The sequence below is a fragment of the Ruditapes philippinarum genome, unplaced genomic scaffold (assembly GCF_026571515.1).
Source record: "Ruditapes philippinarum isolate M1 unplaced genomic scaffold, ASM2657151v2 ctg2967_1_1_1_1, whole genome shotgun sequence".
NCBI lineage: Eukaryota > Metazoa > Mollusca > Bivalvia > Venerida > Veneridae > Ruditapes > Ruditapes philippinarum.
The window spans coordinates 59,359-83,554 of NW_026851970.1; the positions used below are offsets into that span (position 1 = coordinate 59,359).

Below are 24,196 nucleotides of genomic sequence, written 5' to 3' on the forward strand. Positions count from 1 at the left end.
AATATGCCTTGCATGATACTAGCATCAAATTACAATAAAAATCTATTGATCAAGAAATAAATTTCTGCCAAGTTCTTGCCTTAATTGTTGTTTCTTATTAAATAGGAACCTAAAGTGAAATTTCGTTGCCTATAATGATGTTCTGCTATATGTATTTTCATGGTGCATTTTGCGCAGTTTAATCAAGATATAATGCTCCCATATTTACTTTAATGAGAATTTAATGACATTGCAAACAATGTACACTACATTCCCTGAAATTCAGAACCGTATGTAATTACTTTAGCATAAAATGCTTATTTTTCCAGAAAATTGAAAAAGTTAGTTTTTAGCTTTTAAATGAAGGAGTTAAAAAATTTATACCCAAACCAACATGAAGTGTACAAGTAATCTATTTGCCAGCTGAGAAGTAAAGTAAAACAATGTCTACAAGCAAAAAACATTCATTGCAATCATCCAGAGTACATGGAAAAAAAAATCAAGATTTCTTGTTTCCAATTTTCTGCAACATCACAACTAGGCATGTCAAAAACATATCATACATAGCAGAAATAATGGAGGTTAATTGGAATAATGGTGTAGACAGTAGTGAGATTAAAACATTGTTTTCTTGTTGGAAAAAAAGTGTAAAAAGGTTATCTCTTTCATTTGGTTTATTTACTGTTGAGTATTGTCAGTGTTGGTTGCCAGTATTGTTGTGCCTCTGAAGAGTAAGGTATTATTTCCGAAGTGTTGCATGGATGCAGCAGTTGCCCTGCTTAAGAGGTCGACCCAACCTTTGACATGTCCTGATGGAAAGTACTAATACATGGTACCTTGGCTCGTCCAAAGGGGGGGGGGGGTGAGATGGGGACCAAATCTGCAACCTTTGGATGACAAAACCAGCTGGGTCAATAGATGTTATCTCTTGTTCATTTGGCAGTTTATTTTCAACTAGAAACCAGTCAAGAAATGAAGCTCTCTCATTGGTCAATTTGAAATCTGTGTTCTTTAATAAACCAATCACATACCAGAATTAAAGGTTAATGACAATATGTTAACCAATCATATGCCAGAATTGTAAAAATAGTTTCTGAAGTATGTTAACTTCATGAAGAAAAAAAATGTTCACTGTGGAAGATAAATTACTGGTTTTATTATTGAATTAAGTTAATTTATTAACCATAGTGCTTAAATTTCATCAAGATTAAAGTGCAAAAAAAGTTGAAGACTTACTATAATAAGATTATGTGAAAATTCTTTGGTTTTGAAAGGTAATAACTTATAAATTCATGAAATAACACAGCTTAGATATTATTTTCTAATGTACAAAACAGATATTAATGGAAGACAAAAAACTGTTTGACATTATTTATTAAACAGTAAAATGAAAATAATAACTTATATTAATGAACAAGATAAACTAGAATGGAGAACAATGGGGGAAAATTGGGGTAACAAAGTTAGGGCCTCCAATAAAAAAAGGATAAATGAATAATAAAAAAATATATATATAAATCATAGACAAAAACTGTTTGACATTATTCATTAAACAGTAAAATGAAAATATTAACTTAATGAATAAGAATAAGATAAACAACAATGGAGAATTAAACAGGGAAAATAAACGCGTAACCCAGTTGGGGTCTCAAAAAAACAACAACAAAACACAAAAAAAAAGAGTAATAATAAAGAAAAAAAAATCGTAAACAAAAATGTTTGACATTATTTATTAAAGCGTATAATGAAAATAATAACTTGATGAATAAGATAATCAACAATGGAGAATAATTGTTGCCTATAATGTATACTTCTACTTAATAAAATAACATCTTAACAATCTGACATGTTTATTGTGTAATGAAAGTTTAATATGCCTATATTCATGATACACATAAGGAAATTATTAACAAAGTAGCGATATGTGGTATTTTTGGAAATTATTTTTGAAGACAAGTAAAGTTTTCATGAATTTATTCGAAACTTGATTGTTATAATTAAAACAGCCTTTGCTTTGGCTTAGATTTGTTGATGACTTTTTTTGTAACTGAGGGACTTTGTAACAGATATGTTTGTTTTGCTCCTAATTCTGCAGTTCAAGGTTTTCACATATATCCATTGATAACTGTCTTGCATATTTAGATGAAGAATCGAGGTCCATAGACTTAGGCCGTAATGCTGGTGTTATGTTATCCATTTTTGTTTAGGATTTATATTCAAAACAGAACCTCTTGGAATTACTTATACAGTGTAACTTCCGAATTCCGGAACTTCTGAAATCCGGAAACTTCTAAAAACCGAACAATTTTTTCGGTCCCGATTTTTTCCCTTCTATTTTCTATTTATATAATACTTTGAATTCCGGAACTTCTAAATTCTGAAATTCGGACAATTATTTTCCATAAAATTAGAGTCAAATCAATGCAATTTTACCTCTCAAAAAACGGAAATATCCAAAAGGTGTGAAATACATTGTAAACCCTGGAAGATTAATCTCCCTATCAAGTTGTTTACTAGTTAGCGGTGATCGTGTAATTTGACACGCGTAAAATCACAAACCTGTGAAATGGTATGTTGAAGTGATTGCGGTTAATTGAAGTTAATTAACGGCGGTCATGTTAATTTGATAGTGTTTATTAGCGGATAAAATGACAATTAATTGGACAATGTATGCATCAAAAAGTTTTAAGGATTTTATTGCATATTGATGTAATAGTTTATTAACTAGCATCGGACGATATGTAAGTTTATGCAATAAACAACAATTTCTACAAACTGATAAAAATGTCAAAAGCCATTTGCAAGTAAGATAAAATCATTCACAATTTTATCTTTGAATAAAAGACAAAACAGAACACTTTTCTTTGACATTTTATTGATATTAAGTGGTTAGTCTTTCCGCTTATATCCCCCTTGAATTCCGGAATCTAAAACCCAAACTTTTGAAAAGCCCCCATGGGTTTTGGGTTTTTTGGGAAGTTAACTGAAATTAAAAGAAAATATGAGGGAAGGTATCAAGAGAATTAAATAAATTTTATTATTTTTTTAAATTATTAAAATTAAAAATTTTGCCCTTTTGTGAGGTTTGTTATCTCCATTTTCATTGATTGTTTTAAAGTTAATAGAAATTTATTTTAGTGATTGTGATGGAAGCTATAAGCTTATTGAATCACTCTCGAATCCGTTCCTGGAACCAACCAGTACTTATAAGCAATGAATGTTAAGTTTCTTGCTCAAGGGACCTGACAGGGTTTGAACCCACGCAGTCAGCAATCGATAGATAACAAGTCTGATATGTTTACCACTCGGCCATGCCGCTACTTCTAAATAGGAAATGATTGCCGTATACCCAAAAATAATTGTTTGAAGAATTCGGGGAAAAAATGGCCTGAAATGATAAACCAATTCTTGTTGTTTCTTTCTCGAATCTGTGTCACGGATAAAAAACGTAGAGTATGTACAGCCAGTAAAATGTTCTAATTGTTGTCGGAAAAGTTGCCTGCAATTGCACTATTATATTACAACTTTTATAGTTGAATAAAATGCTCGAATTACTCCCTCGGTCCATATTTTTTTACTGTAATAAGCATAAAACCAGACTAGGCAATTATTCTTTATTACTGCATTATTTTAGCAAATTGGTTAAACTACCCATTTATTTTTGATGGAAATTTGATGTTTATTTTATTGATGTGTACCCATTTAGTGACAATAAAAACAAAGCGTAATTTTTTTGTATTTCTGGAGAGGAAAAAAAACAACAACAATTGTGAAAACTATACTTGTGAAGGGCGCTATTTATTTTCTTGGAAATAATATTCTATGAAAAGATTACGAGAAAATGTTAATGTCCTCGCATAATTGCATGTACAGCTCGCATGTTCTGGAATCGGAAACCCTGAATACAATTTTAATATTAACAAAATGTATACATTTTTAAGACGTTTTAAATTTCTTGCCAACCTGAAGTGAAGCATTTATGGCAATGTTCAAATCAAAAGCAAAATAATAAAACTAGCCGGGAAATATTTCTTCTTGTATAGTCTATAAATCCAAAGTAAAACTCATTTCATCAAATAATGCATTTTACTCTTCCACTGCTTGAATGGTATCTGTAGACACAGTCAGTTTAAGTTTATTTATACTCGGCGCCGGTATAACCATCTGTCCGAGAATTCAGCATCCGTGCCGGTCCACTAAGGTAGTCGCATCGGGGACGCCTTCTTCAAGCTGAGTCTTGTAGACACAATTCAACATTTTTACCATAATACTATCCATGTAAGCCAATCAAAGTGGAGCATTTAATACCATGTGACTTGATTTGTATTTATTTCCCATCTAAACTGGTAATGGTTGAGTATATTCGTTATTTACCTCCAATTTAGAAGAGCATGATCTTGATCATTATTACTGACACTATCTTTCGATTGATGTCATAGTCATCGAAATTCAGTTGATATACATGGCTTTATGGAAATCATTTCCTTTTTAGAAATGCAAATGCATGTTGTTACTTAATAACTCCAGAAGAAGAATAATGAAAAAAAAAAAAACATTTCCTATAGTCTCTACACCCCAAAGTAAAAAAAATAATCTCGGAACCAAAGTAGAACATTTATATATGTCATTACTCAGTAGATAAGCTTTATAGGAATGTGGTAATTACGGAGGGTGACATATTGTAGCAGATGCTCGGTAACTTCGTTATTTAGAAAATAACAACAAAAAACTTATCTTTCCTTTGAAATATAGATGGGTCATGTAATCAGCAACATATGCGTTATCACTTTCCCTGTCGTTTCTGATAAATGAAGTAATTCATGAAAAAGAAAACCAAAAAAAAAGAAAACCAAGAACGGAGGAATGGAATGATGCTGTTTTGTTTTCTGGAAGAAAATTTATTTTATACCCGTACAACATAATGATAATATAAGTATAAAAGCTGAAATAATTCTACCTGAGGCAATAAGTAAACAATTTTAAGTAGAACAGATGAATTTTTGGTATGAACAATGCAATTATAGTGAAAATATTTTTGTTCTGTTTTCTCGTTGAGCATAATTTATAATTAGCAAAAAGTATTCTTAGATAATAATGACCAAATTGTTAACTGTTGAAAAATTACACAAAGGTATTTCTGCAGTTTGTTGTTTGGAAAGTTTATTATGTTGTTAAACACAGAATTAAGAAAGACTGTTGATACTTGATACATCTTGCGTACTTTGACTTTTCCTTAAATAGTTTTCTCCCCCCAGGGTAATAAAATTAAGGATGTATACAACTACTTTCAGATCGGAGCAAATCCTATGAATAATTGTGTTTCATTATTCAAGTTTCTATTCCCGAATATCTGGATTGAACAATGCCATATAATCACTTCCTTTGTGACGGGTTTATTCAAGACTTTTTATTCCGAATATAGTCCAACGTCTCCGCAAGTCTTTGATTCTTAACATTCATCTATTGTAATCAAGCAATAGTAACAACGTTGATTTGCATGATGTCTAGACGAAAAAGATTCTCCTCTCTTCAGTAGAACGCGTATTGATTTGACATCGGGGGCCGCAAATGGAAACTCCATCTTTCTTTCCAATATTGGTTACATGGAGCAATCAAGTCAAATTTCACTGCAATAACAGTTAATGTTTGGCACGCAACAATACTGGTTAGCAACAGACTGGGGAGCGGTTCATTATACACGGCAATATCTTGGTGACAATGTCTTCTACGGCATTTTTATTAAAAACCATCAGAGTTTTTGTAATCAAAAGTGAAAGCACATCTGTTGAGCCTCTCTATGGAGAGTTTAGAAGCAATTTTTGATTAGTTTTAAAAAATTTTTTAACAGATACTTGTTGTTAGGCTATAAACCAACAGATAGACTAACCTTTTTGGCATGTTCGGTTGATAATTTATACATCCTAATGTCCTAAAAAAGTACATATTTATTTGAAAGCCGAAATTGTTTGATTACCTTATAAAATAAAAAATTTAATAGTTTTTTATGAGTGAAGAAGATGCTTGCCCACAGCTACAGTGTTGATATTTCTATATATCGTGGGCTTAGCGCAAAACGGTTGTAACTCACTTTTTTCCACAAAATAACATTTTTAACATTTTCAATGTATTTTGTGGTTATGCATATCCTCAGTAAGTATTTTAAATGGATTCTGAAAATTAACAAGTTAAATCAATATTTGTCAAAAGGTTGTATCTCAAATTGCTCTTAATTTTCAGTGCAAAATGGTTGTATCTCAAGTTACAACCTTTTTGCGCTGAAAATTTTGATAGTGCAATGGAAGTAAATTAGCATTCTGTTTGTCTTATTTGAATCATCACATGAAAAGGAGGATATAAAGACAGTAGAAAAGATTTTTGTTTTGATATATCTAAATAAACCTTAAATATTGGTAAAAAACCCAACTAAATTGTGATTTTATATTATCTTCATGAAATATATTTAAATGTATATTACACTATATATAGTTCAATCTCATAAATTAATTCCAATAAATGAAAAAGATCCACTAGCTGCCACAATCAGCAATTGTTTGATATTAAGTAAATGAAATAACTTTCAAATATTGAAGGACAAATGTCCATATCCCCCCCCCCCCCCACCTACCCCAATAACACATACAGTTTATAAAATGACAAGGTGGACAGATTTAGCCCCTTATGGATCGAAAATTAGCGCCACACTTATTTTTACAGGGCAGACAAACGTTTCCATATTTTGAAAAATAATGCAAGTACATGTAGATCTAATTCAGAATATCTTCAGTTTATGCTCATAGTAGCAAACTTAAATTGTTGTAGGCACAAAGTCTGTTCATGGAAGGTATGTCAAGGCCACCTAGCTCAGACCCATAATGCTTCAGAAATGCTTTTATTTTTATTTCTCAAAAGCTTCTAAATTTTAGTGTTCTTATCAAGAAAGTTACTCATGGCAAATTACCTGAACAATCTTTTTCATCTTATGCAATTTTGAAAGAAGTACAGTAAACTGTTATGTACAGTGAATTAGTATTCTTTGTGGAAGTCAATAATACCAGTGCTTTGATTAAATTTTGCTACTTTTATGACAAATTATATTACATTTATCACCATTTTCTTCATGGTACAAGCATCTTACATTCTCAAAAACCATTTTATTATTGTGAATGGCTTAGAAACCTACTGTAGTATATCATAAAGGTATAATTAAAGATAAAAGAACAGACGGGGATATGGGACCAAATTGAAGGGAGGGAGAGGGGGGTGTAATCTCCAACTATACAGACTAAAGACACACTTTGAAATACAATGAGGAAAAACTGAGAAGGGAATGGACAAAGTTGCAGGAGCCAAGACCATTGTTAAAATCCCCAAACAAACCATTGAAGCAAATGACATACTTAAAAAGGAACCATAGAATGACACTGCCTTGAAACATGGAAATAGCAAAAACATAGCTTAAGAGTTTATAATATGAAGCCTTTTAAAAGCTTCTTTCCACATACAATGTAGATTTTGCCTAAAACATATTAAACTCTATATCACAAATTCAGGGTAAGACCAAATTTTAAGAGGACCTTGTTTAAATATTATAAACATCCAGTTTTAATTCCGGAATCAGTTTGTTCTGACAATCTATAAAGTCTTTAACCCTTGACATGTTGGAACAGAAAATGATCAGTTCTTGCCACAAGTATAGATCCAGGCCAGCCTGAAAACCTGTGCACTCAGTTCAGGTTCTGTACTGTGGACAGCTCAATTTTAGTACCTGTATATTGATTGATTGATTGATTTGATTGACTATTCCAAATACAAAGCAGGGCAAATCCATTACAGACATTCAGCAGTTTATTTTTATAAACAAATTGTTCACTAACAGACAGATAGGGGTATGTTTTTTTCCAACAATATTGACCATGCACTCTTCATTTGACCCTATAGCCTGTAAATTCGGTAAACTTTTGATCTACTTTTAAATCTGCATGAATGTTTATAATACTGAATGTTTGTAACGTCGCTTTTCATTGGATAATCGTGATGTTTATATAGTTTTATATACTAAGCTGCTGTCGATTTATAAAAACATCTTACAATTTACTTATTTCTCTAAGAAATAATGCTTACTGTATTATAAATTTGTTATAAAGATTGTTGATAGGTAATATGGCCTTATATAAACAGATGTTTGCAATATAACCCTTGTCTGGCGGCTGGGGTTATATTTACAAACAGCGGTTTATATAGGGCCATATAACCTGTCAACAATCTTTATAAATAATAATATAACCAGTTGTTAAATGTTAATTTTTTGTGTGTATACTATCTGTGTACTTTTATATTAACTACATCTGTAGTGTGTATGCGCTAAACCATATACGTTTGCATAATGTCACCAAGAAACCATTGAAAAATATGCATTCTAGAGAAAAACTTGCGATTGTCCAAAGTCCGTATGTCTGAGTACTTACGAAAACAAGTCATCTTGATAAAACAAAAGGAAACACCAGACTACTTAAAAGTTATCCTAAAAGTAGATATATTAAAACAATTTCAAATTAATTCAATTCTTGCAATAATTTAGTAAAAAAAACAAAAACACAAGAAGTGTGACTTCATAACGCAGTGTTGGTTAGGAATCAAACCAGAGACCTTCAGATCAGTAGTCCGGCATCTATACAAATATACCACCTTACTGACATGTGAAGATAACAAATATATCAATATATTCGTTTGATACAAGTGTTTATTCAATGACCTTTATGAAGGTTGAAGATTAAGGACATTATTGTTGGACAATATTACCAACCAAATTATGCCCAGAATTAAGTAAAAGAAAAAATTTTTTTGGATATAGAATGTACAACTTCTGCAAATTTAATGTGAACTGGTCAGTGGGTTGAGGTAATTTAAGGATATTCTAAGATTTTATGAACTTTCAGAAGGACAAAGAACATTTAATTGATATTATAACTGAAACAAGTAGAAATTGATTTATCAGCACACATCAATTTTAAGCTGTGGTCTCACTTACTCCCGGCAGAGCCCAGCTAGGACCAACCCGGTAAGTTACCAGGATGATCTGGGACAATCCGGGGTGAAATTATTGTTGCGGTCACACTAACCCCGGAAGCACTACGGTAATTCCCAACTAACCAACCAGGATGCGCTCCGGACCATCCAGGCAGAGCCCAGGTGAAGCTACGGTTAATATTATACAGGTGCTTTCCCGGTTGATCCAGGCAGACCCCTGGTAGATTGAAAACGCGCGAAAATGATAACATTGATACATAATTTTTATTTAATGTAATATCTATTGTTCCAGAACAGTAATTCATGATGCAATACTGAATAGAAGGGAAATAGGAAGGGTTTTAAAACAAACAAGTGTAATCATTGCAAATTGTTGTGATTCTTTTGAAATGAACTGGGCTTTGCCTGGGCTCTACCTTGATCAACCGTAGCTCCATCTTCATCCTCCAGGCTCTGCCGGCATCCTTCGGGGCTCTGCAAGCATTTACCGGGGCTCTGCCAGCATTCACCGGGGCTTTACCGTAGCTCTACTGGCTATATCATACCCCAGATCATCTCCGGTTTGTGCCGGCAGAGCTACAGTGCTTCCCCGGTGTAACCCTGGTCATTCCCGGCAAAGCTTAGGATGAAGTCTGCAAAGCTTTACTTCCCGGACCACCCTGGTGATATTAAATATTTTATTCCATCCAGTCAAATGCCAGATGTTCCCGGATCATCCCAAATGTTCCCGGCAGAGTTACGGATGTACCCCGGTTGTTCCCGGTAGAGCCCCTGATCACCCCGGACGTCTGCCAGGGCCCTGCCAGGATGTCAGTGAGACTGTAGCTTTAAGTCAAGACACATTATGAGGACCTTGTATTCACAGTTGCTATGATATCTCTGTCATATTTCCAAGTAAATATTTTTCAAATGTTACAGCTTAAACTCTAAACCTGCTAATGGTGCCAAACATTTTATCATGCAACCAGTAAAGATCAGAGCCAGCGTAAATATCCTTTAAAATATTTTGAAATCTAAAAGATTTTGAATGATTTCGCTAAAATTGAAGTCCATAATTTTATAATATCAATTGGGGTAAGGATTAAATGCCCAGCAGCTGAAAGGGTGGCTAAACCTTACTTTTTATCTTGAAATACATGTACATGTGTGTAAGATTATAGCATTTATACCATTCTATAGAATAGCATATAAATTTATAATTACCATCAAAAATAATTTTAGCTTATATATAATACATTTTTAAATAAAGTGGTATAGGCCAATTATTCTCTATTGAGGACATTCATTTTCTTCAAACTTATTACTTATTATTCTTACTTTCATTATTTTCATCATTCAAAACACGACTTGCACATATTATAATCTTATTTTATAATGGCTACATATATTTTATGTGATTTAGAAGTAATGTTTTATTTTATCCAATTATTAAATCCTATAAAAAAGATATGAGTTTGAGATACTTCCGTTTTGCACAAAGAAAATAATTAAATTTGCTCAAAATTTGTGCGGAAAACAGTTGTAACTTGAGATACTACCCTTTTGCACAAAAAAATATGTAACAAATTATCAAAATTTTATTTGTAAAACGGTTGTAACTTGAACTTATTCAAATATCTTTTTTCAAAAATAATTTGCTTCTTTTTTCTTATTTTGTTTCTAATTCCTTAACTAAAATGTATATATTTTCCTAAAATAAAACATTTTTATTCATTAACAAAAGTTTTAAAAAGTTTTTTCATGCTCCTGTAAAATTTGCTTAAATTGAGTTACAACCGTTTTGCGCTAAGCCCGCGATATGGCGATGATAAGATTTTAAGTGGGCGGACCGCGCTATGTTTTCACACAATTTGATAAATTATTTTTACCGCATCTATGATTTTTAATGAAGTTTTTATGTCCTTGCAAACCACAAATTATAGAAACTTTGATGTAAATAAACTCACTGGAGCAATATAAGATTAATATGTCCCCACGATTATGGAATCATTATATAATTTAGTTTTTAGATTTATTGATAACTTTAATGTAGTGTTTGAGGATATCTTCAAAGGTAATCCATATGAATACAGTCTGTAAAAAAGGGTGAATGACATTTTGATAATGTTTTTGAAGCAATTTATAATGGACGGTTTATAGACATGTAGACAGAGACTTTATGTATATAACAAGAGTGCAAATACATGCCTTTTCTCCCCAATAAAGGCCTCCCCCTTCAATATGGGCCTTCCCCTCAAATTTACTAATCTAATTTCACTTTCCTTTTTCTGATGACCAATTTTAGTTTGTTTTGGTTTTACGCCAATTTTAGCACATTTCTTTTTTTGATGACCAATTTTAGTTTGTTTAGGTTTTATGCCACAGTATTAGCACATTTTTTTGGAGATGTCTCGACAGTTGGGCCACGTAATGGGCTTTCCTGGATAACTTTCTAAGTATAAGCAATTTCTCCACAAGTGTTTGACTACTGTTGTGAGTTCCGAAATAAATATTTAATTTTGCTTTATATTTATTTTCAGGGTAAATGTCAAAGAAAAGAGCCACCATGTAAATATTTACACCCGCCCCAACATTTACGAGAACAGTTGCTTCAGAATGGCAGAAATAACTTGATATTGAAGAACCTTCAGTTACAAGCTGCTCAACAGGCGGCCTTGAACCAAGGCATGATGCCAGGTCTTATTCCAATAGTAAGTATCTAAAAATAGACCACCAATGAAATCTGTTTGAATTTTCAAATTTGTGTTTTTGTTATGCATATCATTGATGCCAGGGCCTGTTTTTACAATGTGATTCTTTTTCAGTCATTTTGGTTTGAATATCATTTTTAAGGTCAGATAATGTAAGTCCTTTAACTCCAAAAATTATCATTTCTGTAACCAACTCAAAGAAAAGAAAAATTTCTCTAAATGCTAAATTTAAATGGTACAAATAGAATTGAACAGAAGGGCTTAAATTAGACAACACAGAATCTCGATTTTTAAGTAAATTTGAATAAATTTACAAAGTTTTAGTCTGACAGGAACAAACTGCGGTGTCTAGGAATTATGAAAATGATGTGGGCAATGCCTTAATTGGAATCATATCCTTATGATACAAGAATGTTAACTTTGTAGTGCCCTGTAAAACTGGGGGATAAATAAAACAAGTTTGTATATTGTTCTTTAGTAAATGAAATGCTGTGAGAGAAAGGCTGAATGAATGTCTATTGTTTGCAAAGCATTATTTGTAGCCTGATTGTAAAATATTTGTGCTGAAAATAAGCTTGCTTCTAATATTTATAGTTAGAACATTTTACTGTAGGAAGATTTGCTTTAAAACAATATTGAATCATTTGATACGCAGGTTTGACTCCCATCTCCGCTCAAACAATTCAAAGCTTAATTACCTCAATGCTTGCACAATTACTGTTATATTTAATGTATTGGCTTTCTTTAGAGATCATATTAGAAAGTTAAACACATTACCTGCTACATAAGAAAAATTGGATATGAGACTTACATGATTACAATTAAAGGGCTGCCTTTGGCTGAGTATTTAAAGTCATAGACAGTTTAATCACTTAACATCTCACAGGTCTTGGTTCAAATCTGGCGTTGTACATCCGTTTTCTTTCATGTGAGGAATCTGGCCACCTAGCTTATAGAAAGGTCAATACAGTTCTACTAAGTGTCTACCAGTGCCTGAAGTAATGCAAGAAGGGGCACCCTGAGGTCTTTCGCCCCTTCCATCTTTATAAGCTGGAAAATCGCCTGTATGACATTAACATAGTCGTATAACTGAAACTCAAACTACATCATGTATTACATTAGAAAATGTTTAACAATTTGCATAAAGGGGTATATATTAATCTAAATGACAGACAAATGCATCAATATTTGTTCCACAACGTCTTCTGATTTGAATAATCTGTGCAGCGCAATTTGTAATTGAAAATGGAACTGTCTAAATAACAGTTGAAGAATTTGGTAAATTATTGGGAAGACATTTTATTGATGACTTTTTTTGGGGGGAATGATGAACCATTTTCTCTTATCAGAGCCTAGATGCAACAAATTTTCTCAGAAAAACATCCATTTTTTAACAGATAAATGTTCTCCATAAAATTTCTTCCCTCGTCTTACAATATTACATCATTAGTCTATGAGGTTATGGCCAATTCCAACAACCGAGGAAAATTTGATTTAATTCTTTCTATTGGCAAAGCATTGTAAAGCATTGATTTAGAGCTACAGAGTTAGGACAGTCATGCATGTTTCGGTCTTTCATTTGCAATTCATTGTGTCAGGCTCTGCCAGACAGATTTGGACAAATTTTGTTATTCCAATCTGATTATTCCGTTTTGTCTTGTGTTTTGCAAGTAAAATTTGACGTTTTTCTTATCTCCCCAATTTTTGAAGAGGATTTACCAAAGGGGAAACTTCAGGGATATATTTAAAGGATAAAAAGCAAAATGATCATATGAAACCAAAACTTATCAAAGTTTCATTAGGAGGGAAAAAAAAGGAAAACCTTTACAATTAGAATAGTCCTTCCCCTTGAAAGAAGAAAAAAATCCAGTTTTATATTTCTTGATTATTCATAGATGACATTTAGGGACCAAGCCAGATAAGGGACAAGTTTGGGAATTAGCCCGAATCTTGCAATTCAAAAGTTTTTTGACTCTTGTTAAATTGAAAAAAACCCCTTTCTTGTCTAAAGGAAAAGTTTTTTTTTTGAATTTTCCCCCTTTTGGAAATTTTTTTACTTCCATCAGTCAATTTCCTTAATTTAAAATTGGTATTTAATTGTTTCTGAGGTCTATTTGCACAATGTTTAATTTGATTTCATTTGATTCGAGACATTGACAACATCACAACTCACACTGTCAGGTACAGTGAGATTGTTTTGGCAGAATTTATCAGTTATTTACAAAGTAAATATATATGAAATTAATTAATTAATGTAAAATGATTACTTTAGACAGAGTTTTTTGTTGATTTGAATTCCAAAATCAAAATAGAATTGATATCATACCAATTTCGCCAATTAAAATAATTTACCGGTAAGCATTTGTTTCAAGTCAAACCAGTTCCAAGATTAAAGAAGAAGAAGAAAGAAATTGATGTTATTATTTAAATTGACAAATTTATTGGCAACTCTTTATCATGTGTAAATCCAGTCTGAAGAGAATGAATTATACTCTAGAAAGGATTTGCTTATCTTATTCTGATAATGCAGAAACAGTCCAGATACCATCAGTGTCTCATGCAGGAACAATTTTATAGAACATTTGGCTTGCCTCAATCATCAACAGAATATGTAGAACACCCACAAAAACAATATTTTGAAAGTTTCAGTTTCAAGATTTACCATAAATTTGTTTGATATACTTTTCCTGGTGTCTTTTCTCACCTGCTTAAAAACTCCAAGGCATTCTGGGAATGTGGTACTTGATTGAAATGTAATTACAGTCTGAAACTGACGGAATATGTTCCGAAAGTTTTGACTTTCACTGGCTCCTGTTCAATTCATACCAGAAAACATACTGGAACCAGAATAGACAGAATAGATGTTAAGATTTTCTTCATTTCTATGTTTTGCCAATGTTATGTTGACAACAGAGATTGTGCAATAGGGATTTTCTGACATTGTTTTTACAAGAAGATATATAAATATTGCCTGTAGAATTTGTGTGGAGAGAGAACAAAACATTGCAATAAGAATTATCTTCTGGATTTCAAGAAAATGGTTAAATAGATTGCAAAAGCAGTTCTGCGGAAATACTCGTCATACTTTTGGTGGGTTATATCAGCAGATTGAAACGATTCCAAAGAATTCTTTTATTGTACCTTATCATCGTCTCATGTTTTGTATTCTCTAAGTGTTTTCATTATAATTTTTTTTAAAAACTAAGACAAATATCACAATACTTGTGTATCTGAAACTGCTCAAACTTAAGTATGTCTGATGGCTTATGATTTTGTTGTTGATTTTTAGCTCGACTTTTCTATGAAAAGGGGAGCTATCCTACTCGCCCCGGCGTCGGCGTCGGCGTCGGCGTTGGCGTCACACCTTGGTTAAGTTTTTCGTACCACCCCACTTTATTTCAGAAGTATTACAAGTATGGCTTTGAAACTTACCATACTTGTTCACCATCATAACCTCCATCTACAGACAAGAGTACATAACTCTGTCAAGGTTTTTGACAGAATTATGGCCCTTTTTTGACTTAGAAAGTGTATTGAGCTTGGTTAAGTTTTTTGTACCACCTCACTTTATTTCAAAACCATTGGAGGTATTGCTTTGAAACTGACCATACTTGTTTACCATCACGACCTTCATCAACAGACAAGAGGACATAACTCTGTCAAGGTTTTTGACAGAATTATGCCCCTTTTTGACTTAGAAAATACATTGAATATGGGTAAAATCCACTTATTGCCTTAACCCTTTGAGATATTGCTTTGAAACTTTTAATGCTATTTCACATCATTACCCCCATCTGTACGCAAGAGAAGGTAACTCTGTCAAGGATTTGTTTTAAAAATTAAGGCCTTTTATCGACTTAGAATCTTGGTTAAGTTTTTAGTACCAGTCCACTTTTTGACTGAACTGTTTGAGATATTAATTTGAAAGTTGGAATACTTGTTTACAATCATGAGTGACGTAAAAATACCTTATTCTCTCAAAGTGGGTTTAATACTATTAAATTTATTTAAGGCTCAACTCAGTTTTTTTTTCTTTCTTACCAGCCCTCTTTTGACTTAAACATTTCAAACTTTGCTGCAGTGTTCAAGGGTATCACACAATTCAGTAAAATAATTCTTCACTAAATATCTTAATGCTCATGGCCATTGTTCACTTTAAAAATACAGAGATTCTTGTATTGCCTTTTACTGCAAAAACTTTTTTTATTGGCAAGCAATAAAAAAGTCGAGCGCGCTGTCTTACGGACAGCTCTTGTTTTTGGTTTCTGTAAATGTAATTCTTCCAGCCATGTGCTACAAACATAATAAATTCCATGAAATACTTAATGCATACAGCTGGCTGTTTTATTGAAACATATTTTATTGACTTTTCATCATATTGTTCAGCATTTTGTAGGCCTTGATTTTTGTGTTACATTCAAGTTTGTGTACAATCCTATTAAATATATGCTATAATACCAACAAAAATAAGGTACACAAATATATTAATAATATTATTTCATTCTGTAACCACATATAATCACAGATTTATATTTACTTATTTAAATTGATAAAAAGCAGAAATTCTCTTCCATTACAAAAGTTGCTTCCCTTGAAAGAAATGTGTAACATGCCTACAAGATTTACTTCCCCTTATTGCAACATCGATAAAATCTATTATGCACATTCTCACTCAAAAACAAACAAATATCTTGACCTTAATGTTTAATTAAGGACACATCATATTAATGCTCAAGGTCATTACAAGTTGAAAGGTCAAATATCATTTGTACAGAAATTTAAATTCTTAAAAGTGTTGCATTTATGTACACAGATTTGATGAACAAAAAATAACAAAAAGGGAATTATGGCTTAGTTTGAAAGGAAAATGCACTTTGTTGCTGTAAGTTTCTTGCATGTTCTATAAATAACAAATGAAGCAAGCTCTACTTCAGGCAGCCCTGGGATTTATATGGTACTAATTTCAATGAACCATTGCATCTTTAATTGGTACCTACAAATAGCAACAATATCCCATGTTGTTATAACTAAATATGCTATTGATGATTTTATGTGATTGTATGCATGCATGAAAAAAAACAACATGAGCTTATTGCATTTCAGATGAGATGAGTTCAGGCAGAAGTGCTTGTCTGTGTTCTCTTTAAGTTGCTTTTAATAGAGATGATAGTTAATTTAAAGAAATCATTATATTTTAATTGAATATTAAGTGACCCTTTGTGATGTTCATGTACTTTTTGGTCCTTTGATGTGTAATGTTTAAGATGGTACTTGTGAAATACTTGACAATGTCTGTTTTTTATGTAGTAAGGTCAGTTAATTATAAAATTTATAATATACATGTATATTTGTAGTATATTGGGGGATGAATCATGAAGAATATATATAATTTAGTAATAAGTGGATCAAAGATATTTGAAGTCATATATGGGTCAATTTTGAATAAATTCATGTACTTTGAAACCTTCTGTGTTATAAAATTAAGTTAAACATAACAGTGGTAGAAATATATATTTATACAAACATTTTAATTGATATGGTGTGATAAAATGGCATTTGTCTGCCTTAATAAGAAAAAAGAGTTTAATTTCTCATTATTGTTTGGAATTTCTAGAAAGAAAACCTTCTTAAAAATAAATCTGAAGTAGAAATTCTCTCATACTGTCTAATCAAAGACCAACTTTTGTTTATTTGAAACAGATTGCGTTCATTTGAACTTTTTGTCTTTATTTGAATTCTTTAGGTTTATTTAAACAGAAAAATTTAAATGTTTGTAACAACTTGTATTTATTTAAAACGGATTGTGTTCATTTGAACACTTTGTCTGTATTTGAATTCTTTGGGTTTATTTAAGACATGTGATTTGTCTACGACTGGAAGGTTTCATTGTACTCAAAATAATGTCATAGCTTTTTCATTCATGCATGTACATCACGTGGCTTAACATATGTTTGTATTGTTCTCTTCAATCGATAAAGCAGACAAGACCTGCGACAGAGTTAAGTGCCCCTATACGGCAGGTAGGATACCAGTGCATCTTGTTGTGGAACAGTCTAAAATAATAACTACAAACCATAATACTCAGATTATTGTTGTCATCCCTTATTTAGGTTGATACCGTTTAAAAAAATAACAACAACAAATAAAAACAAAAACAAAACAAGACATATTGACCATAGTTACAGTAAGGCAAACAGAATTATATTAAGAATTTTGGTTTCTGTTTGTAATATGACATTTAACATTTAGAAACAATCATCTGGTTCTTTCATGCCTGGAATAATGCACAGAAGGGGCACCTGAGGTCTAAGTCCACCGCCAGTAAAACTGGAAAGTCGTAATATGACCTATGCTCTGTTGTGCGACCTAAACAACAACAAAAACACCCAACATAGAATGAAATATAGTTTAGTCATTGTATAACAAAGTTTGAATCTTCCAAATGACTGTACCCCAAACCCACTGAATGTGTTATGGACTCAGTCTTAAAATTTAATTTGAAAATAAAGAAATTTTTCCCGTGTGCTACCAACAGTAAAGAGCCTGGTCAGACAACATGGAGGTACTGGCTGACCTGGCTCAGTACTGGTGGCAAAGAAGCACCCAGCATTGAAGTCAGGGATTAAAATTGACACAATAATCTGATGTATACTTTGGGTATATAATGTTGTAAAACTTAGATATTCTGGAAAACCAATAATAACATATGGGTGATGGGGATTTTACACAAAAAAAAATATTTTAAAGGGAAAAGTTAACGGTTATGCAAGTTAGAAACCTTATGTTTTGATTGACCTTGTTTTTTTTTACGAAATCATTAGTTTTGATTGCAATTTCAATTTTTTTTATTTTTTTATTTTGTTTTGTTTGTGAAGTAACACTTTACATTGGCAGTATATAGATAAAACTATCACTGCATTATTTTGTGTGTTTTGTTGTGTATTTTTAGTCCTTTCCTATATATAATAATTTCAGATTGGTTCTTAATACTTTTTTTTTAAAAAATGCTTTGGGTTCCTTTGATTTTGTTTTAGGAAGGCATGGAACTGTGGGTAAAATAGAATAGAATGGAAAGTTGTGATTGTTTTGTAAACATAAACGTTATTTTTAAGAAGTTGACCTCTAAGACAATTGTTCATATAGAATTATTGAAGTATTAATCTAATTCAGCTTTATTCATTTTGAGCTTAATTCATTATGAGCTTTAAATCATTTAGCTTTAACATTTTTAGCTGTGCTTTTTCGTGTGTTTATTCACCCTGGTAGACATGTAACTGTCATCAACAGATACACCAAAATGTACTGTGTCACACTGAATTGTATGTATTTTAATGTAAGAAACTATGGGTGTTTTAAACTTGATATGTTGCATTAAAATTGATTTAAATCGATAAAATTGAAATAATAACGTGACATGGTGCCATTGTTTCAGTGTACGGTTCACCAGGGTGAATACTTAAAAGAAATTGCATCAGTGCTTCCATTTGAAATAAGTCTGCATGATCAATTTTATCAGGCTTTATTATTAATTTTGCTCCTGAAATTTTCTGTTGCGTTTATCTAATAATAAAGTTCTATTATATTTTGTCATGGAATTGATTATGCAAAGACAGACTGAGCACAAAAATAATGATGATTTCAAGTTAAAACAGTGTTTGGTTATTGAATAAAATGTACCAATATATAATATTTGTATAAATAAAAAATTGTTTTTTCAGCCATAAAAATGACTATTTTAGCAGAAAGTTTCAGGTATTGCAGTAAAATCATTGCACATCTTACAACCATTAATATTTTCCTGTCTTAAGCCAGTAGCTCTGTAAAGGGGCTTGAACTTGAGACTGCCAGGTTGGCAATGATTTTACAGTGTTCTATATTTAGTTACATTGCCATGATTTGCGGTTTCAGAACAACAATGTCGCATACAGTAGCCCAGCTGTTCCCCAGCAGTTCCAGAGAGCCAGACCAGAGGTGAATACCTTCAGTAAACCAGTCTACTCATAATACACACAAGAGTTACTGTTCTTTTGCATATATAGAAATAGCAATTACCTCCCTTTAATAAGTAAAATAGAAGAAAACGTTTTGTATTATGAGAATTGTTTACTAACAGTACCAGAAATGTCTAAACAAACAAAATATTCTTGAAATTAATTTTAACAGATTTAATACAAAATTAATTTATCCACATTTGATTGGAAATTATAGTTAAAGGGAGGTAATTCACATACATTTCAGAGGCTTCCTTGAATGTTGCTTTTATGTTGTGTGTTTGAAGAATAAATGGCTTGATCATCCATTAATATATAATTTTCATAATACGTTATACTGTTATTATTTATTAGCTTTTTCAAAATACCAGTAGATGGTGTGTACATTATTATAGTTGTGAATGTCTTGTTATGCTAGATCTAGAACTATAACAAAGTATGCACAGGCTAAAATTGTGTTTTCTTCCATGTTTGGTTACTTATGGCTTCTTTGGGTTTATTTGAATACCTTTGGGATGAAAATATGACCTTTTTGGTTGTTTTGGGTGGTTAACTATATGGTTTACTTTCGGTGGGGTTAATTGTTAATCGTTTGGTGAGAAGTTAATGGGGAATTGGAAATGGACAGTTTGAGCTTCAAACTGGGAACAGAATTTTATTTTTCTTCACTTTTCTTTTTCAATTTGAGTTTTCCTGTATATTAAGCACTGTGAATTTTAATCATACTTTCATTTCTGTTAATGTCTTCTTTAAAAAAAAAAATATATATTTATAACACTACCTTCTTTTTGTCATTGTCATTAGATAAAAAATACTTCTGTTTTCCTGTCACTTTAAAATTTGATTATACTTGATTGAAATAACATCAATTTTTGTACCATACATGTACATAACATGTTCTTTAATTATTGTACCCTGAAAAAAAACCAGTTCAAATTGGAATAATTTATGAAGGTTGAACCACAGGCCACTCAGAAAATATTCGGACTTTTCAAAGAAAAATGTTTTTTTTTTTAAAAAAAGGTACACATGAGTGGTGAAATAAATTAAAATTGAATTGGTTATTTTTCAAAAGTACCATATTCAATATTGCATGCAGATTAAACAATTTTACAAATTGTATACATATATGTTTATAATATGAACGTTTATACGGACGTATGTTTACCTTAACGTAGGCTAGTAATATTTATATATAGCTTTTGTCTTTTAATAATCCATTTTCCAAGTTGATACTTTCATAGTTTGTTTCTATACAGTGCTACTTTATGCAATGTGCTTTGTTTTATTTATTTCCGTCACATTATAAAAATTGTCTCTCTTTCAGATTTGTTTTCGTTTTTTTGTATGAATGAATAAAATAAAAGATAGTCCATTAAAGATAAATGATCCCACCCCCCACACCCCATGTTATTTCAGATCGCTTGTTTTCACACTTGATTTGTATTTTACAATAATATCATCATTTAGTAAAAGTTCTCGTTTTTTTTTCCCCTCGTAATTTCTTTTTGTAATCCTTTGTTGTAAGGGGAGGACGATGATGGGCCGTCGATGATATGCATGTGTCCAGATTGCGTAATTAGTTTAAACGGAACCACTAATATAACACTAGTGTTTTAACGCTGCAGTTTTTAATTATAACTTGATGAAGCATAAAGTATGTTCTGTTTTGTCACAATGGGGACACTTACTGCACCATACGGCACCATACGGCAGGTTATTATAATGGTTGAGTTGCGGATTCATAATATCCAGGGATTCAGTCTACCATGAAAATTTTTTTTTTTTAAATTTAATTATTGCTTCCGATCAAGAAGACCTAGTGTATGTGTATTTTAACACCAGCTTACTGTTACATTGTTTGAAGGAAAATGTTAATGTGAAAATATATGAGAAAAAGTCTTTTAAGATTTTCTTTTATTATTAATAATAGTTGTTTTCTTAGAAAAGTTTTAAATGACATTGCTAAACAAGTCGTATTATGAAAGGAGCTTTTACGATACTATAGATTTCACCTTTTTTTTTACAGTCTTGGCATGGGTTGGCTAACTTTTTTGTTTTTCATAATAACATGCATATTTTAGCCACAACTCTTAGAGCAAATTTTCTGTGTGTTATAGTTTTTTCATGATCTAAGGGGAGTAACTCTTACATGATAATGCTTAAACTTTCGTAATCTCTTCAGAATATTGATTGAGGTAATAAATTTAAGTAGTAATTACATACAATTATTATTATTGCAATAATTTATTCTATGTCTCTTAAGAAAAAGTGCAGTTAATAAAAAAACAACAACGCACATTCGGAAAATCACACATTCGGAAAATGAATGGGTGTCTTTTTTTAACTAATTGTTATGCATAATTGTTATAAATTGCAAGTTTTGAAGCATTATATGTGTATGAGTTAGTTCTCATCAGACATTTTATTATATGTGAGAGTAAAATGCACTTATATGGTTGTTTATTTTTTTTCTTGAATATTTGCTAACCAAAGAAACCAAAAAATGAAGCACCCATCTGTGTTGATATAAGCTTTATATATACTTAGATCTTTCCATTGTGTTATAATTCGGATCTCCCGGAAAAATAATAATGTTAACATGGTATTTTGTGATGTATATATGATATAATATATAGTCAGAGGGAAAAAAATCTTGATATCGTTGTTTATCAAAAACATCGGTTCCCTAATATTTTACTAGTAAAAAGGTAAAAATTAAAAAAAGAACGAAATTAATGCGAGAAGGTTTATAATTATATATTGATCTTAAAGACTGCTGACACCAAAAAAAAGTTTTGACATTATTTTTTATCTTATTTTCTTTTACAAAAGTTTGTCTCCAAAACATTATACTTTCTTTTCAAATTGGCAATTTTAATCAGAAATTTACAGAATTTTGTAATGTTTGCACATTCACACATAAATCCATGTTAGCATACATTTTAATATCATATGAGAAATAATATTTTATATAATTTCTTCTCTTAACAAAGGTGTTTTCCTTCATAAACATTGCCTTGGTTATTTTTTTTTTCATTTTTTTTTTCATTGAATGTTTTATTCCTGATACTTGTAACTTTCTTTCTGTGATTCCTAATTCTTTGCACTGTTTAATTTAAATAATACATTTTAATTTTATTTATAGACACTCATTTTTACAATGATTTTATTTTAATTTGTACAACAATTTAATTAATTGTAGATAAATTTCAAGAACATTTAGATTAATAGAAAGGTTGATAAGAAATTCTATTTAAAAAAATGATTTTGCTTTTTTTTGAGAATTTTTAATTAAAACAAAAAAGCAACACTTATATTTCTTGATAAAAAATAACCAAGATCATTGTACTCAAATTAGGAAACAAAATATATTTTTTTGTCGAAATTGTTTTTCAAATAAATGTATTAAAACCAATTTTGCTGACCAAAAAAATTAGTGTTTTACAGAGAAAGTTAAACAAAAAAAAACAAAATTCCTACTTTAGCCTTAAAGTTTATTTTTGTAGTGTAATTTATCATGCAAATGAAAGGTTATTAATGAAATATTGATTATACTAAAATTAAAAAGACCAAGTTGGAAAAACCCTTTGTTTAGAGGACAACCCTGTCTTTAGAGGACATAGTAGAATATGTTTGATATAATGGAAGGGTCTAAGATATCTGCAGATTAAAGAATACTAATTGGTTTGCATGTTTTTCTTTATTTTTGATGTTTGAGGCTGGTTCCCAGAAGACTGCCGTGGCTCTACCACCTACGGTTGTGCCTAGTGCCGGGCAATACCCCCCTATGTTGGTTAGTGGTAAACCTTTTCTCTCTCTAAATATACAACAAACAAACAACGAACGCACATGGCTTGCTTAAATTTTTTTCTCTCTACACACGCACTTTCTCGTTTTTAAGAGACATCTTGTTAATTAGTTTTAAGCTGGTTAATCTGTTTTGCGATATTTTCTTCTTAATATTTAACGTTTTGCAAAGGGGTGTGTGTGATGGTTTGTTATGATTATAATGTGTCTGTTTTGCACCTAGGGACTACGGTTACGAGCCCTTTTTTGTGCCATAACCATGTTTGCTCCTATGAAGCCAGTATTAGTTTCTTCCAGGGAACAGAATTGAATGTGATTGGTGTATTTCATTTGCAAGAATTGTTGACATTAATATGTTAAAACTTCTTTCGCTTTTTAAGGGCTCAAGGGAAGATGGGGATGGGGGGAAGAAAGGTTTTAGTAGCCAGCTTGCTGGTTTCCAGCTGAAATTTAAATTATTTTAAACTACCCAAATTTAAATTTAATGATTTGAGTCTGAAACACTTGACATCAACATAAGCTGTTGGGATATACTGTTGAATAAACCTAAAAATAATGTTTGTTTTTTTCTGAGCATTTTTTTGGCGAGCATTTTTTAATGGTGAACACTTTTGCCTTTTTGTCTGCACAGTTTCAAGTTTATTTCACACCAAATTGAAAACAACTAAAACTTGTATTAACCTGTAAATTTTCAAAGCC

General features: G+C 31.3%; 1 protein-coding gene across 27 annotated transcripts in view; it reads left to right on the forward strand.

The window, feature by feature from the left end:
* The window catches only part of LOC132744206 (muscleblind-like protein 3), a 94,651-nt gene that overhangs the window by 44,391 nt on the left and 26,064 nt on the right, over positions 1-24,196 (forward strand). For 20 of the 27 annotated variants that reach the window (XR_009627684.1, XM_060732884.1, XM_060732865.1 and 17 more), the window contains 4 exons: positions 11,526-11,696; positions 17,675-17,716; positions 19,605-19,666; positions 23,399-23,483. Coding sequence is in view for 26 of the 27 variants with exons in the window: in XM_060732884.1 (XP_060588867.1) it covers positions 11,526-11,696; positions 17,675-17,716; positions 19,605-19,666; positions 23,399-23,483 (360 nt within the window). In the remaining variant the exon portion in view is untranslated. Of the gene's footprint in view, positions 1-11,525; positions 11,697-17,674; positions 17,717-19,604; positions 19,668-23,398; positions 23,484-24,196 lie in introns of all 27 variants that reach the window. The other 7 variants (XM_060732906.1, XM_060732933.1, XM_060732940.1 and 4 more) reach the window with 7 other exon arrangements.